At 36.4% G+C, this 18,140-nt stretch overlaps 1 protein-coding gene across 1 annotated transcript in view; it reads right to left on the reverse strand.

Moving 5' to 3' along the window:
- Positions 1-4,368: 4,368 nt before the first annotated feature.
- NALCN (sodium leak channel, non-selective) overlaps positions 4,369-18,140 on the reverse strand; it is a 514,200-nt gene continuing 500,428 nt past the window's right edge. Inside the window, exons 39-44 of the mRNA XM_007501336.2 lie at positions 17,751-17,866; positions 15,480-15,637; positions 13,214-13,364; positions 11,020-11,169; positions 8,780-8,897; positions 4,369-6,030 (exon numbers count right to left, since the gene is read on the reverse strand). Of these exons, the coding sequence (XP_007501398.1) occupies positions 5,837-6,030; positions 8,780-8,897; positions 11,020-11,169; positions 13,214-13,364; positions 15,480-15,637; positions 17,751-17,866 (887 nt within the window). The 3' untranslated portion in view covers positions 4,369-5,836. The remainder of the gene's footprint in view (positions 6,031-8,779; positions 8,898-11,019; positions 11,170-13,213; positions 13,365-15,479; positions 15,638-17,750; positions 17,867-18,140) is intronic.

The raw sequence follows: 18,140 nt of genomic DNA on the forward strand, positions 1-18,140 counted from the left end.
CTATTTCTGAAATGCTCTTCCACCTTACTTTTCCTACTCTTAAAATTCCATTTTCCCCTTAATTCTCAGCACATGTCATCTTCTAGAGGAAGTCTTTTCTGAATACCCTCACCATAGTCTTTCCCTTCTTTCCCTTCTCAAATAATCATATATTTACTTTCTATCTACATTTTTTATTCTCATTGGTAGAATTTAAGCTTTCTGAGGGCAGGAAATTTTCCTTTTTGTCTTGGCACAACAATAATCCTGATTAAATGCTGGTTGCTTTAGTGCTCTAAGCACATTTATATTTTTGGATTAATGTGGAATTTGTTGACTCAAGAGGCATCCTGAGGACCTTTCAAGTAGAACCTGGATGTAGGAGAGGGGATTCCCATTGAGGTACAGATATGTCTAAACAGCTTTTGAGGTTGTCTAGCTTTGTAACCCATGGATATTTGGTTCTCTGACTGTTGAAAGGTATCAGAGTTCTTGGACTCAGAAAACTGGAAAGGACCTTAGAAGTTATCACTTACAATATCCTCATTCTATAATTGAGGCAACTTAGACTTGGGGAGATTCAGTGTCATGCAGGTAATGTTAGAGATGGGATTTGAACTCAGGACCTTTGACTAAGGAGCCAGTTCTTTTTCTGAGGTACCATCCTGCCTCCTTCTGAGCTTCTTAAGCTCAACATTAAATCTGGCAGAATGTGGCACATAAGCTAAAAAATACACATAAAAAAGGGGAATGGAATTTAAGAGTTTTTGTGAGAGTGAAACAGTGAGAGAGAAAGCCTCCCTGGGAGCCAAAACATTTGACTTGTTAACTATATTATTCGTTTTTTTCTTCCATCCTGGGGCAACAGACATTAGTCACCTCATGTATTCATTTAATTTAGTAGTAGTAGTAGTCTCTCGGTAACCGAGGATGACGATTGTCTTTGTGCGTTTTCATCTATGATAGATGAGTGTGCACAAAGACACTTGAGAAAACTGGCACAATAAGTTGACCAATAAAGTTTCAAGGCAGCTTCTTTGGAATACTTATCCCTTTACCCACATACCACCCTGTAAAGATAGTCATTGCATTTGGAGAGGAACAAAGTAAGACAACAAAGTAAGTAAGACAACTTCTCTCCCTTCTGCTTTTTCTCAAAAAAAAAAAAAAAAAACAAACAAAAATAAAAAGGGTGGGAGGTTCCAGTTCTACTACTTTTTTCCACATCCAAATTCTTCTATAATGGTCTACACCAGTTCCTTCCAATTTCCTCACTATCCACTTTCCTAAATCCCATGAAACTGGGCTTCTACTTTGCATAATTGCAAAAATACAGAATTTGAGAATTGGGGAGAACCTCAACTCATGTAAGGAATTCATTTTGTATATTCCAGGAGTAGGACTTTGTCTATAGAAATGATGGTCTATGAACATTGACCTGAATTAAAGAGTAAAGCTATCATCCAAGTAATACCAATCTTAAATCAACTGAGTGTCCAGAGCTTGGCCTGAGATAATTTTTCTCCTGGTTTTGCAGAGATATCTGAGAAAAGAGAAGATTTTGAGATTTACCCAACTCTGGGAGCCTGTGAATGAATGACTGATGACAGCCAGTGTAGACCATAGGATAGCTCCACAACTCATGAACGAAGGACCAGCAGCCATTGTGTCCAATCTTCTTCATTTTACAGTTGTAGAATCTGAGGTCTAGAGAAGTCAAGGGACTCACCTGAGGGTCATACAGGTAGTGTCCAAGGTGGGATTGGAATTTTGGATCTTGGGCTACAGAATTAAAGCTTTTGGGTGGTAACACACTAAGACCTTACTGTTTGGCAATCTGGTTATGAGACTGGAAAGGAAATGGGATTTGGTGTCTCATTAGGTATATTTGAATTTGGACAGGGAGGGAGAGAGGAGATGACCAAAGTAGCCATGCTTGACTTTTCACCCTGCCCAGGTAGAGTTGTTGCCAATAGCTTAGCACCACAAGACTGACAACTAGATTGTCTCCTCGTGCTTGGGCAGAGGACAAAGGGCTGACTGCTGGGTGTTTGATTCTGCAGCCAGCTGTTTCCCACATCACTGGTTTTCAGTAGTTATTAAAAAAAAAGAAAGAAGACTGGGTTAATAGCAGCACTCTGCTTGTAATAATGACTTTCCCCTGCTCCATCATTGGTTCTCTCCTTTGGATTTCCCTGATTCGGCCAGATGCCCAGTGAATATGAGGTGGTCTCATTTCACATCTCCTACCCCTTGCACTTAATGGATGCTCCCAGATCAAATGGAATGGTTTTGATTAGAGACAGTGGGTGGTATAATGAGAGGATTAGTACTAGAAGTCTGGCCTCCTTGAGTGCCGTGGCTTATTGTCATGTTTTTCCATCTGTGTAACCCTTTCGTTTTACTTTGTATATATGTATTTAATGATGAAATGGAAGAAGGGACAAAAGATTCCTATTTGTCCTCTCTGTCAGCTATAGGGACAAGAGGGCTGTCCCCTTTTCCCCTTGGGATATTTCAGGGATGCTATGCCTTTAAATACTCCAGCTGCTATTAGACTTCTTACTTTCTTGCAGAATGAATAACAATCTCTACTTCTACTAAACCTTAATTGCAGATTTTTCTGAAAGGTTTTAGCAGTCTTCCAGAAATGGAGCTGTATTACCCAAGTGCCCTGAACCAAATAAAGAAATCCTCCATGAGGCATTGAGAGGAAATATGAAGTAGAAAGTATATTGCATTTGACATCTGAGGATTTGCATTCAAATCCTGACTACTTGGTACCTGCTTGAGCTTGGGCCAGTAATTTCATTTTTCTGTGTCTTCGTTTCCTCATCTCAGCTCTCGTGCTAGCTTTTAAGATTTGGGGTCATCTAGAATAATAGAATCATAGAATTTGAGAGTCAAAAGAGACCTACCTCAAAAATCTTCCAGACTCCTCACATTGCCAACTGATCTAATGATATAATCTAAGGCTCCTGGGCTTTTCCATTCTCCCCACAACTAAATTTTCTTTCTTCTTTTTAAAAAACTTTTATCTTCTGTCTTAGAATCAATACTGTGTATTGGTTCTAAGGGAAAAGAGTGGCAAGGGTTAAGTGACTTGCTTAGGGTCAGGCTTAGGAAGTATCTGAGGATAGATTTGAACCCAGACATCCTGTCTTAAATTTTCTTTTAATATATTGTCTCCCATATTAGAGTGTGAGCTCCTTCTTTTTCTATTTGTCCTATATATTTTATTATTTCTTACTATATGCTTAGCATACAGTAAGCTCTTAATAATATGCTCATTCATTAATCTAAGCCAACCCATTCATGAAAGAACTCTGCACTGACAAATATCCATCCAACTTCTACTTGAAGATCTCCAAGGAGGGGGGAGGGGGAAACTCATCACATATTTGTATCCTCATAACCAAAGAACACTTTGTCTGGATTTTGTATATCTTTATCTTCTATACATGTTATCTTCCCATTTAGAGTAAGGAGCAGTTTCATTTTTATTTTTTGCCTGGCACACAGTGTAAAAATACTTGTTTGTTGTTATTTATAAAAATAAATGCTTTTGATGCTGATTGACCTATAAAGTTATGTGTTGATTTCAATCAGCAATTCTAAAAGTTTTTGGTCTCAGGACCCCTTTACACTCAACATTATCATTGAGGACTCCAAAGAGTTTTTGTTTATGTGGGTTATATCTATAAATATTTACCAAGTTAGATATTAAAATGGACACATATTAAAATATTTTAGCTCATATTAAAATAACAGTAACCCCATTATATAATAACATTTTAAATAGAAACATTTATATTTCCCTAAACAAAAAATATTAAGAAGTATCCTAGTTTTATCCATTCTTTGCAAATCTCTAGGACTTACAAGAAGTCACATAGATTATTTCTTACCCCATTGAATCTCTTGAGATATGTTGTTTTGGTATATATACATAAAGAAAATCTGGCTCTTTTTTATGGGAATGGAAAGGTGAGTAGTATTTTAATAGGTAAATAATGTCTTAGGATTACTATAAAAAAGTTTTGTTCTCATGGATCCCTGAAAGTGTTTTGGGAACCTCTCAGGGTTCCTTGGACCAGATATTGAGAACTGCTGCATTAGATGATCTTTAAGAGATCTCTTCCAAATCCTAAATCTGAATCCTGGGCAGATCTAGATCTTTCCTAATCATTTTTATTTTGAAAGCATGAGTGTTCACTTGCTCAATCTTATCTGTGAATGAAAACATTCTGGCCCACTGAATTAATCTGAAACAAGGTCTCTTTAATTGTACTACATATCTTTTCCTTTTGACAAAGAGAGCAAATAATTATGATTTATTATTAATTGGTTCAGAAGAAGGGAGTCAAATAACTTGTAATGCAGACTTGATTCTTTTATAAATCCAGTTTATCTGTTTTAAAATTATATACAAAAGGTAAACTTCAAAGCAAACACAAAACCAAATGTAATCCTTTTCTGACCACAGCAACATGACATTTCCCATAATTTCACAGTCACAAGTAATTTCATTAACAACACACTGTCAACACTTCATCACAGATGTTATACAGAAAAAGTCAAATGTAGCTATTTCAAGAAAGTGTAGAATTGAACCACCTTAAAGAAAATCAAATGCCAAACAGTTTTTTAAAAAAGAGTATGAAGTATCCTATTCAACAAACTTGAAAACCCTGGAAAGATGGATTACATGATCTAGGTTCACTTTACTTCCCAGTGAACAGTGGCACAAATCCTGTTTTCCAGCATCCCACATCTCTGACTTTATCAGGAAATGTACCCCACTGAAAAAAGAAGTCGTCATGAACCCTAGCTGTCATGGACAGGTAGACAGACTTTTAGATGGGTTAGTAAATTTCCAAAGGAAATCCTGTTGGCAGAAAGTTTTCTTGCAATGAAATGAAGCACTGCTGAGTCAGGTCATTATGATTAGGAAAAAAAAAATACTAATCTGGGAAAGAAATGAAATCTACAGTGACATCATATGCGAGTCTTATAGCATCGAACCCCACAAAGTTCCCTTTATTTTATTTTTATTATTGTTATTGTTATTTTTTGAGCCCAATTACTGAAAGGAAGGCTCTTTACAGAAGTCAAGCTGTTTGTATAATTATGTTCTCAAGTTATCTATTTACAGGTTTGTCTCTGGGACCCAAATCCTTTGCCTCATACTTATACACAAATTTCTCCTAAAATAGTTAAGAAGTTGTGTAAGGATGCCTGAGGCTAGAATTTGACTTGTTCTGATAATTTCTAAATTTTTTTGCATATTTAAAAAGTAATATAAGAAAAAGAACATATCTTTTCAAATTCAGACTTTGTAGTGTGAAAAAATACTAACTCTTAGCATGAGTGCAATGCTGACCTTTTCAGGTCAATCATAAATAATACATTCTCCCAAGAGAAATAGTTTTAGATGAATTGGGGAAAATATGTTCCTGTGCCCTACAGAATGGCCATTTAGGGCCACTTGGTTTTCAGGAGGTATCAGTGCAGGAGGGCATGTCTGAATATACATTTTAGTTTACGAAGGCAGATGATATGATACTTGAATGATCTACAGATGCTCATGACGTGATATCTAAGCTCTATTAATATTACCATCATACATGGTTTCATTAGGGGATGTAAGTAGCCAAGTGGCCAAACACAGCTTCAGTGGGCAGGTCTACTTTGTGTTCCCAATGGGGGCATGATGATGTATTGGGGGGGGGGAACAATCCCATAAGAAGGTGGAATTAAGTTGTACATTGGTAATAGCTTTTTTGCTTAAAAAGTAAGGAGAGGGGATGTGAAAATTGCTTTTTTCAGTGAGACTTTCATTTGTATTCGTTTGCACCTAAATATCCAGAAGGTCATCTCCACTTTCATCACTCTCCACAGTTAGCTGCCTTGTCCACCACTTTTTGACCTCGGAACCACAGGAAGCAGTGTCGGTCATGGGGTTCATTTTGCACACTACTGACTTCATGGTGGTGCGACTGCCAAACCTCAAGTTGACCGAAGACACCGAATGGCTTATTGGTTTTGGTGCTGTGAAATTAGAGAATGTTGTTATAGCTTTTTTGTGTGTTATAGACTTTTTGCAGACCCCTGAATGGTTTTGTAAAACGCCACACATATTTTTAAAGCCACATTTCCCCCAATTACACATAGACACAATTTTTAATCATCGTTTACTGACATTTCATCATCTACGTTCTCTTTCCCTCTTCCCTCCCTCCTTCCCTAGATTATCAGGTAATATGACATAGGCTACACATGTGCTATCATGAAATACATATTTCTATGTTTTTCATGTTGTGAAAGAAGACACCTATATCGCTTATATAAGAAAGGAATTCATGAAGAAAATAAAGTGACTTTGAATGGTTTCGATATTGCATTCATTCAGCTACTAGCATTTTTGGCAAATGTGTCCTGCCCAGAGAGTATAAATGTGAATTGTGCTTGATTAAATATAGTCATTATATAAAGATGTTCTAATCCTATTGCAGGACATCCTAGTCATAGCTTTTACATATGCTTTAAAAATATATCTTGTAATCAATCCATGAAGAACATATTTACCTGCCAGCTATCATGACCTTGGTCAAGGAAGTGGAGAAATTGATGTTTGCAGAGAGGTATACATGCACATGCAGACATACATAGAAAGAAAGAGAATGTGGGAGTGATTTCAAGTAGATTAGATAGAAAGAACCAGTCAAAGTTAGCTTTATTTTTTCTGAGAATCCTCATAAGAATTTTCAGTGGCTATAGTTAAGGGGGATAGTGATTCTCTATTCCTAGCCAATTCTTAAATTTTAACGTGTGCATTATTTAACTTTAGAGTACTGTTTTAGATGTAGAACCAAAGTTTCTGTATAAACTAGTGTGATATGAAGATCCTGCAAATACACTGGAGCAAGGTAGGCTTTCCAGATAAATAAAGCTTTAGTTCCTTCCTTGCAGAAGACCCTTAAGTTTTCTTTAGTGTCTGATGCCTTCGACCACCCATTCTTGCCTAAAAATTCACCTCTTTCTCATGAAATTTAAAGAAATATGTACAAAATGGAATCAAGTCCAATGACTATTTCAATACGTCAAGGGTGTGATTTCACCTAGATGGGGATACAAAGGGCAATTTCTTTAGGATATTTAATTTTTAAAATTTTTATTAAAATAAACCTTCTGTTTTAGAATCAATATTGTATATTGGTTCTCAGGCAGAGGAGTGGTAAGCATTAGGCAATGGGAGTTAAGTGACTTGCCCAGGGTCACACAGCTAGAAAGTGTTTGAGACCAGGTTTGAACCCCGGACCTCTTATCTCTAAGCCTGGCTCTTAATTCACTGAGCTACCTAGCTGTCCCCCCTTTAGCATTTTTTAGACAGTCTTCAAAAGTTGTTTTGATTAAAAAAAATCAATATGTGGTCAGCCTAGAGTTTCTCTAAGCTTAGTCAGGCGGTTCGTAGGATTTTAACTCAAGAACTGAAAGGAAACTTAGAGGTCATGGAGTTCTTCTCTGTCCCATTTTATGGATGAGGAAATTGGAGAACAGAGAGAGTAAGTGACTGGTTCTGGGTCACAGAGTTAGTCAGAGCCAGGAATCTAATTCTGTTCACTTTCCAATTGGTTCAACTCATGTTTGGTTCCTTTCCAGTTTATGATAGACCCTACCAGAGCTTTTCCTTTACTGGCCATTGCCTTTGCCAAATTACAAAGCAATGAACTACATACATTACTAAAGAAAATACCGTCTTTTGCGCCATGGGGCAATAGCCTTTCCTGTCCTTCCTGCTTTTTTGAGAGAGCTTTCTTGGCTTCCTCTCCAGATGTCTCCAGACCCTGTACCAAGCTTCAAATATTATTGATATGTTGATGATTTAGGTCTATAGTTCTAGTTCTTCCAGAAAGCCCATGACTTTATTTTAGCCTTCCTAGACACAATAATGATGATAATTATAAAAATATATATATCTTTGTTTTTATAGCACATTACATTTGTTATCTCATTTCATTTTCACAAAAACCTGTGAGATAATAGACCCTACAATTATTGTTATTACCATTTTTCAGATGAGAAAACTAAGCCGAGAAAGAGTAAATAATTTGCTTAGGGTGATGCTAAGGAAGTATATAAGGCAGGATTTGATCTCTCCAGTGCTCTGCTTATTGGGCCACCTAGCTATTTAAAAATAATAGCTGGCATTCATATAGTGTTTTTAAGGTTTGCAAAGCACTTGATATATGTAAATACATGTCTCTCTCCACCTGAATGTCCCACTGCAATCACTCAGATGCACATGTCCTCTTTCTCCCTTGTGAAATCCTTTTATTTTTCAAGGGTACTGTTCTTATTCTACTCACTCAGATCTGAAATGTAGGAGGGAGCCTTGATTCTTCTATGTTCAGCCAGTTACTGTATTCATTCTTTTGTCAAAATGTCTCCTTTTATCCATTGCTTTTCTTTATCATTGCTGCCCCCTGAGTTTTAACCCTTTGCTTGTCATGCCTGAATAACCACTTGAGCCCCCTAATAATTTTCTCTGTGTCTCCAAAATACCCTACTTATTTCTTATTGATAATCCCGGATCAATGGTTCCTGACTGTCAAGAGAATAAAATCAAGACACTGAAGCCTTGAATTTTAGGTTCTAATTTGTGTTTTCCTTTGGTAAGAATATCTCTCATCTCTTTTGACACATTTTTAAAAATAGAAATTGACATTTTGAAATATGAACACATACATACATTTATAATTACTGAATAGAAGAATGATTTAGGTATTAATAGACTTACCAGAAGGCAACCGCCACTGCCCAAATTTCCTTTGGGGTTTTCCAGCATCTGTAGAATCTTGTCGACATCCTCCTCTATCTGATAGAGTTGGACTTAGAAGCTGCTGTTGGCTGCTTGTCTAAGTAGATGGAGGAGAACCAAGAAGTTGTATTTAAGCATTCACACTCATTTCCTTTCTCTTTCCCATGGCTACCTTTGGACCACCATCACAGTTCATTGTTGGCTTAAAAGATCTATTTGCTACTGGCATGTATTTGCTGGACAGAGAAAGACTATGGAGGATGGAAGGGACTAAAATTGTCCTATCTAGTTCCCAATGAAGAGCAAGATAGAATTCTTGGGTGAATTTTGGCACATTCTGGGTTAGGGAGATTTGGGTTGTCATATACAAAACTTACTTCCATATGTAAAAAAGGAAAGGAAAATGGGAAGAATACCACTTGTGGAGGGATAAGGAAGATGGATTAGTGGCATGGTGAAGAAGGAAAGTAAGAGAATTAATTAAAAGTATCAAGAAAAGGAAGAGACCACCGGTCTAAATTTGAAGTACTCCCCATACATTACCTTCTACATTTTTGCCTTAAAAGTCTTACTATACTTACTTACTATATTTTATCTATTTGCTACTAGAATATACTTGCTAGGCATATATACAGTGACCAGATCAGTTTAACTGACTTATCTGCATTCCAGAAAGGAGGACTTGAAAGATGCTCTAGTCAGCATAGGTAAACTTGTGTTTTTTAATCCTCCACTCCCATATTCCCAAGGCCAGCCTCAGTCTTAAATTCCAGCTTTTCTGTAATTTCAGCCCCATCCCTCTGCAAGTCCACAATTCTGCTTTCTTTTACAAAGAGTCCTTTCCTTCATGGAAAAAATAAGGTCCCCTGTCACTTTGTTTAATGCCCTTCTTTTCTCACAACCTCCTTTTATTGCCTGTCTCTTGCTAGTCATCTTATCTGATGTTTTTAGTCTACATTTTTGTCTATTGTTGTTGATGGTGTTCTAGACCCATGATTTCATTGGCATATGGAGCTCTCTCCTCTAATGCAGACTTAACTGTCAAGCATTGGCTAGAGCACCCAGCATCAACTTATTTAAGTTCATACAGTTATTATGTTATAGAAGTAGGACTAGAACACAATTGATAAAAACTCCAAGGTCAGACATCTATCCACTACACCATGCTGCTTCAAATCATGTAATTCAGGCAAATGGGTTAGCAGGCTTTAGCACAAGCAACCCCACCTTGGGAAACTTTTTGTAAGTCTAGTTATTGGTAGAAGTCCCTAAGATCAGCACCACCTTATTGGTAGTGACAGATAGCATATATCATTCTGAAAGTACAAAGGATACACCTATATCTGGCTGATGGTACAACAAGGGGGCATCCTGCTGGTCTACTGTGTTTTAAGATGATGGGGTTTATCTCTAGAACCTGCCTGGATTGTAAATACACTGCAAAGCTTTGGTGCCATCAGAGGACCCTTCTCAAAATGCTGGATTTACTCCAGGTCATTAACCTCAAATAACAATTGCATCATCACAAAGGCTGATGGGAAGGAATAGGATTTCTTTGCCAGCTGTTCCTAATAGCACAAGTCTCTCCAGGATTTTGATTACTGTCTGTATTTTTTTAATAGACTTGTAGATGATTGGGTTTGGAGATGAAATTATGCTTTGTCCTAGTAATAGTAGGCACTAGAGATAATTTCTGCTCTATATCCATATGCTATCCTAATGCCCAGCCAAGGAAGAATGAATCCTCAGCGTATTTTCCCACTTAAGCATGTTGGAAGCCAATTATAAAGCTTTTCACTGTCTTTAGAAGAAGTTCATATGACTTGGTGACTGGAATGAAAATATATGTAAATATCTAGGCTAGATGAACTGTGCTCTTTTAGGAGACAAGGCACTCCCTGGACACAAATCAGTCACTTTTAGGAATGTCATTAACCCTTGCCTGCAACTGATAAAATGATCACTTTAGGGCTGCGAGTCTTACTTTGATAACTGTAAAAATTGAGCACTTCTTGAAACAGTATAAACTAGTTCATAGTATCATACAAACTGGAAAGCTCTGGATCAGCAGGCACTTGAACAATGATGTCTAGAGAGTATTTTCTGTCCCCCCCCCCCCTTTAAAGTCACCTTTTTGTAATGTATTTTATCTGAAGTAGCTTTGTGACTCGTATTAATGGACTATAAAAATTAACATAGGCATTGAAAAAGACCCCTACCTCTGGCTGTACGTTATTATCTTGGTTATTGGCATTCATGTCTTCACTTGGCTGTGTTGTTTCAATGCTTGGAGGATTCAGAAACTTGCTCAGCTCTTGTTGCTGACTTTCGCGAAGGCTGTGGATGATGCTGCATGACTGCTGCTGTTTCTAATAGTGAAAAAAAAATATATGTGTGTGTGTGTGAGTGTGTGAATGTGTGTGTGTGTGTGTGTGTGTGTGTGTGCGTGTGCATATGTAGCCAAATCTTTTCTCAGTTCTCATCCTTCCTAATGTATATGGCACGATAAACCAACCTCTCTCCTAGGTTTTCATAATGCTTTTCTTTTCCTTTCAAAATAACCGCTGTTCAGTTGCCCTTGCTGGCTCATCATCCATAACTAGTTAATGGTGGGTATTTCCCAAGATTCTGTCCTAGTCCCTCTTCTCTCTTCCTTTTATATTTTCTCTCAATAATTTCATCAGCTCCCATGGGTCTAATAGTCATTTCTACACAGGTGAGTCATCTGTATTTGTATACTGCAAATGCTTGTCTGTCTATATATATCCATCAGCCCCACTGTCCCCTTTGGGCTTCAGTTCTACAACAATAGTTACCTATTGGACATTTTAAACTGGATGTCCTAGAGACAACTCAAACTCAGAATGTCTGAAACTGAACTCATTTTCTTGTGCCCCTTTCTTTCCCCAACCTTCGCTTTTGGATTCCCAGGTCTACAACCTAGTTGCTATCCTTAAATCAAAGAATTGCTCAACTAGGTCTTAAATTATCTTTTGAGTCTCATTGGACAATAGTGTCTATCCTCCACACACACTCTGTGATTCAGCCTTACTTGCCTTCTCTCTGTTCCTCATGCAAAATATTTGATCTCTCATCTCTCTCTACTTTTGTACTGGATCTTGTCTATACCTGGAATGCCCCCTCTCTCCTCGTCCTCTCTTAATAGAATTCCTTCTCCTTTTTGTTTTTCTATCCATATCAAGCATTATCTTCTGTATGAAGTCTTTCCTGATTCTCCTAATTGTTAGTACCTTTCTTAACAAACCACCTCATATTTAATTACTTCTTACCCATTTATATTTATTCATTTTTATTCTGTTATTTATAATATGTACTTGTCTCTTCCATTAAAATGTAAATAAATAGAAATTATTTCATTCTTTGTCCTTATATTCCCAGTACTTAGCACTATGTCTGGAACATAGTGCCTGCTTAATCAATGCTTATTGACAGAGTGCTTGTTTCAGTAGCACATATACTAAAATTGGAATAATATGATGCTTTGTTGACTGAGAGCTACATTTGCTTGGAGAGACCAAAATACATGAATGGATCTATGACACAATATTTACCTGGCCTTGCTATAGATGTTTTTGACTTTGGAATTCCCAAGCAAGATTTCATCTAAATTTAAAGTTTATCTAAAACATATGCCAATGGCTTGTAAGATATTATATAAACATAAGACTACCTAAATTCTGGTTACTGTTATTGTTTTTGCTGTCACTCTTTTTCTCATTGTTGTCTTCTAATGGATAGATGTAATTCTGAGGATTCAAAGGACTATACTTCTTTTGGGAAACAGGATAGAAAATGTATACCATAGAGAAACACTAACTACATTATTTGAATTTCCTCTCCCAAATCTTAGATGGTTTTAAAGCTTTTGGCATCACAACAGTTCCTAAATCCAGTCACAGAAGTGACAAGAACTTCATATATGTAGAGTGTACTAATGAGATCCTGATAAAAACATTAATTCATGAACACCAAGATGTTAAAAACAGGTATTTCAGACATTAAAATTGAAGACAGGGAAAGATAATGGAAACTAAAGGAACACAGTCTTTAATAAAAATTGGATATTATCAACATGATGTTCAAAACCTCTTTAGTGATAAGTATAATTTATTAAACTTGGTCCCAAAAGGTTTATATTCACAGGAAGTGAATATTATGCTCCTTTTTTCTTTCCCACATTAAAGGAAAACATCAACAACCAAATAAAAACAATAAATGTGTTTCCTGTTCACTCACTGCAATGAGATTAGTCAGAAAAGAATTTGGCTCTTGGTCCCAAAAAGGTTTATGTTATGTTCACAGGAAGTGAATTATATGCTCCTTTTTTCTTTCCTACATTAAAGGAAAACAACAACCAAATAAAAACAATAAATGTATTTCCTGTTCACTCACTGCTCTGATGCGCTTTAAGCACTTCTTCAGCCACATTCGTATGGTTTGTTTAGCCACTTCTTCTTCTATAGTGTACTCCAATTGTTCCCTAGCAAGGAGCTCCTCCAACTGCAAACTTTTCCGGATGTCAACAGATCTGTATGACAGCATACTGATGGGGAAAGGAATGGATTAATAATCAGCAAATGATACTAGAAGACACAATGGTATCAATGAGGAGTGAACCAAACTGTTATTGTTCCAGTTCTACCAGCTATTGACCTTGTTACCATGTGATCATATCAAATTTCCTCTTTGGTCTTTTGTTTTGCTATCTCTAAAAAATTTGAGTAGATTAGATGATCTCTAAAGAGCTTTATAATATTCTTTAAGAATGTTAGACAACAGGGAATGGGAGAGGTGCCTCAGGATTGGAAACAGACAAATTTCCATAGTGTTCAAAAAATGGGAAGATTAATTTTGACCCTTTGCTAAAATTTAGAAAGCATTGTTCAAGGAATAGTTGATGAGTTTTTAAAAAGGGCAGCAGAGATTATTCTAAGTCAGCCTGAATACATTAAGTACAAGTCATGGTAGCTTAACTCCTTTTCCACTTTTGAAAATTGTCATATCGATAAATTAAGGGAATGCTGTAGACAGAATTAAACATTATTTTCAGGAAGTAATTTTGGTGATATTGTTCATGACATATATGTGGAAAAATAGAGAGACTTGAGATAAAGGAAGTTGGTTCCAGAACCTGATAAATCTTTGAAACCAATGTTAAATTTCATCAATCAACTGATTAAAGTTGAATCAACTGATTAAAGTTAAAAGTCAACGATCAATTTCAAATGGATTGTTCAAAGGTTCTCCATACTTACAGAATTTTTTGATGAGAGGAAGGTAGGATATTGTATGGTAGAATTAGGCCCCCAAAGAGTGTGATATCATTAGGATAAAATGGAATTTATCCCATAAGGTAAAATTGAATAGAGATACATATAAAGTCTTACACTTGGGTTCAACAATCAACTTGTATGCTGAATGGGGAACAAATAGCTATAGATATCATTTCATGTGAAGAAAGATTTAGTGAACTATATGCTTTATACAAACCAGCAGTGTGACAATGCAGAGAACAATGATAATCCTAGGCTTAACCTTATTTGCAATGGTAGGGATTGGGGTGGTTCTAGTTTTGATGAACCCTACCCAGGTCAGACCCCATCTGGAGGACTGTGTATAGATTTAGCTACTCTATTTTAGAAAAGTCATTGACACTTGAACATGTGCAAAGCAAGCCAACTTACAAAATATTCCACAAGGAGGGCAATTGAAGGAACTGAAACCAGGCATATTTAACCAGAAAAAAGACACTTAAGGGACTCATACTAATATTGAAGAGATGGTCATATGGAAGAACAATTAGACTTCTGGATCTAAGAAAAGAACTAAGAGCAATGGCAAAAAAAAGTATAAAGATGCAATTTGGGCTTTATATAAAGCAAATCTTTCTGACAGAGTCATCTGTAAGTGGAACTTTTGGACATTTTGATGATAATTATACATTGCACTCAAAGCCTTAGCTACTTTACATTTACCTTTTTAAGGGTGGGTAGTCATCTACAGAAAAAAATTCTCTACCTGTGTTCTAACCAGGACTGACCCATCTTCACAAAATAGGCTGTGCAAATTCTTGCAGTACTAAGCCATTAATCAGAGTTTCCCCAGGGTGTCACTTCACTCCTCCAGCATTGCTCAGTAGCTTATAGGTCATCATTAGACTATCAGGAAGAGTACAGGTTACCTTATAGGCCATTAAACAAATGTTCAATTACCCTCTGGGGGGGGGGATACAGCCCTATTCATAACTATGATAACATAACTTCTTATTAATATGTTTATTAATCAGAGGCAACATGATTCAGTAGAAAGATCACTGGCTCTGGAGTCAGAGAATGTGGCTTCAAATCCTGCCACTGTCACTTATAATTTGTGTGAACTTGGGCAAGTCAATAACTGAATATCCCAGAGCTAGTTTCCTCTTTTGTAAAACAAGGGCTTACTTTTTCTTTTCATTTTTCAATGAGGAAGAAGAAGGAAGACAGAAAATAAATTTTTGTTAATTAAAAAAAATGGATAAGAGGGTTGAACTAGGTGGACTCTGAAATACCTTCTAGCTCTATGATCCTACGTTTCAAATGGATCTAAATGCACAATTTTGCTTAGAGGATTTACTTCAGAGGATGATGAATGCTCTAGTGATGAAAACCTGGTTTGATACCTTAGCACATCATGGAAGGTGACATCACCACCATTATGCAGCCTCTCCATCTCATAACACATGTGCTTGAACAATAGTTTGTCTTTGTCAAGATCCACCTCCAGCCTCCCTCTGAGCAGCCTCAGCAGAAACTTCACACGGAAAGTCGGAATCACCCCCTGAAATAACAATGCACGCTAACTTGTAAATCATCCAAAGATAGAATCATTGATCACTGCTTTACTGAAGATTACATTTACATGTAGAATCTATTCTATGGTGAATGTGAAACATTATTGCTAAGCAATAACAAATTCTGTTGAGTGCATCTTATCTTATTCTTCAGGACACAGCAACAAGAATTCCCAAGGCAAGGAAGGGAATTTGTATTCCTCTGTACATTGTGTAGACTGGTCTATGCTATTAGCCAATGGCTTTGTTTTTCAGTGGATCATTGATGAGCCTGATCCTGGGTATAATTACAAATGCACTTGTAACTGAAAAGAACAACTCTCTCTTTGGTTATTTCTAACAATCAGAACGTTCAAATATTACTGATAGATTTTCTTTTCTGAGAATTTACAGCAGTGTATAGGTGAAGACCTGGAGTCCCATCTGCTAGCTGCATGCTTGTGGTTGAGTTGTGCTCTGTCAGGCTCTTGATTTTCTCATCTATCAAGTAGGGACAATACTATTTGTGTTCATTATATCGCAAGATTGTTGAGAAGAAAGAATCTTGGCATTTCTCAGACATCTCCAGCCTTGACAAATTCCCTTAAACCATCATCTCCATCCTTTCCCCACTGGAGGATTACTTCATCCCTCCAATCTTCCTGGATTTTGATAGGTCAGCCTAAGCATTATTTGTTGTTGATTATGGCTTCCATTACACTTCTCAGACATCTCTAGCCACGGTATCAGTTGTATTCTCCTTCTTTTCTAATTCCTCTTTATGTTGTCTTTTTCCATTATAATATAAACCCTTTGAGATAGGGAATGTCTAGCATACTTTTATTTGTATTTCCAGGGCTTAGTATATAGGAAGAGTTAAACAAATGCTTGCTTGCTTACTCTGAATATAAAGCCAATATAAAAGTGAGTTGTACTTATTAACTTCTCATCATTTTCTGGGACATGTTATTCTATTATTATTCTATTATAATTAATCTATAGATAAAATAGCGCCTTTTTGCAACAAAATTAAAGTATTGGGATAATACCTCATTTTCTGTAGATGGAATTTACCTCGACATGTTCTCACAAGGTTTTGATTTCTTTTTCTGAGTCTTTGTATTTTGAAAGCTCTTCTTCCAGACCATGGTGACATCCAAGAAAAATATTTATAAAATTTTATGTATTGTTATCATTATCATCATTAATTGTTATTTCATGGCTCTTCCCATGTATACATAACGATTAATTTATAACTCTCTGACCTCTTAATAGGTAAGGGTAGGCATGAAATTTATGACTTATGATTCATTTGAGAAGAAGCATATGCATTTACTGAAGTGAAAAGCATTGGGAGGCCATGACACATTAGGATATCGTTGGACATTAAACTTCTTTGCACTATGTTAGTTAGGTAACAACAGGAGGAATACTGGTAAAGTTGATAGTAGGAGACTAGAGAGAGATTTTAATGTCTTCCACATGGAGGGGAGGGGCAGGCATGGGTTGGGTACCACAGTTGAGGAACTTAATCAATCATCTCTTGGCAGTCTTGAAAGAGCTAGAAACCAGTTTTAGGAATGAGGGCATCACCACAGTGGAAAAAGAGATAAAAAGGGAAGCTAAGAGCATTGCAGACAAGTGCTTTTGGTAGACTATAGTCTATTTGATTTTATATTAAGTTCCTTTAGTTTCTTGTCTTCTTTCCTTCCATTTTCTTCTTTCCTTCTTCTCTATCTTCTCAAAGCTTGGAATGTGATGAGGTATGGAAGAGAAGCATCAGATTTCTGTGGCAATTGTTATTTTTTTTCTTTTTGATTTAGCTCAAGCTCTGGTAAGGATTTTAGATAATATGACAAAGATCTTTTACTAGATTCTTTATAGGTGAGGTATCATTTACTAGGCTAGTTTCATGCCCACCAAAAAAATAAAAATAAACAGGAATCCTGATGAATTCTTGATTTAAAACATCTACGATTCCCCACTGAGACAATCAAGACATTGTGCATTTCAAATGCCAACACTAAAGATAGAAGTATGTTTGAGATATTACAATAAATGCTCTTGGGGGTGAAATGTGAAAGAATTTATAGTAGAGAATAGAATAATCAAATTTCCTACCTCCCTTTTATCATCTACCATATTCCATATGATTTGAAAGTGGCGAAGATCATTGTAACTTAAAAGCTGGTCTTCCTCAGTGGAATAAAACAAAGAGAAATTTTCCACAATTATAGCTAAAAGGAAAAAAAATAGACAATTAGACATTTGGTCTAATTTTCTATGTCTTTCAGAAAAGTAAAGCAAATTAAACATAATGGCTTTTCTTATTAAATATATAAGCCAAATTTCCAAAATGCTTACTCTCATCTTCAAGTTGGCATACCTTAATTCTGAACCAGACTATTTATACCAGCTCCTGTCTTTCCAAGCCATGAGGGTCACAAGAATGAACATAAATTCTGTGTACACAAATTCCCACCAAATGACTTTCTTCTCTTATCTGGGGGT

The sequence above is a fragment of the Monodelphis domestica genome, chromosome 8 (assembly GCF_027887165.1).
Source record: "Monodelphis domestica isolate mMonDom1 chromosome 8, mMonDom1.pri, whole genome shotgun sequence".
Taxonomy (NCBI): domain Eukaryota; kingdom Metazoa; phylum Chordata; class Mammalia; order Didelphimorphia; family Didelphidae; genus Monodelphis; species Monodelphis domestica.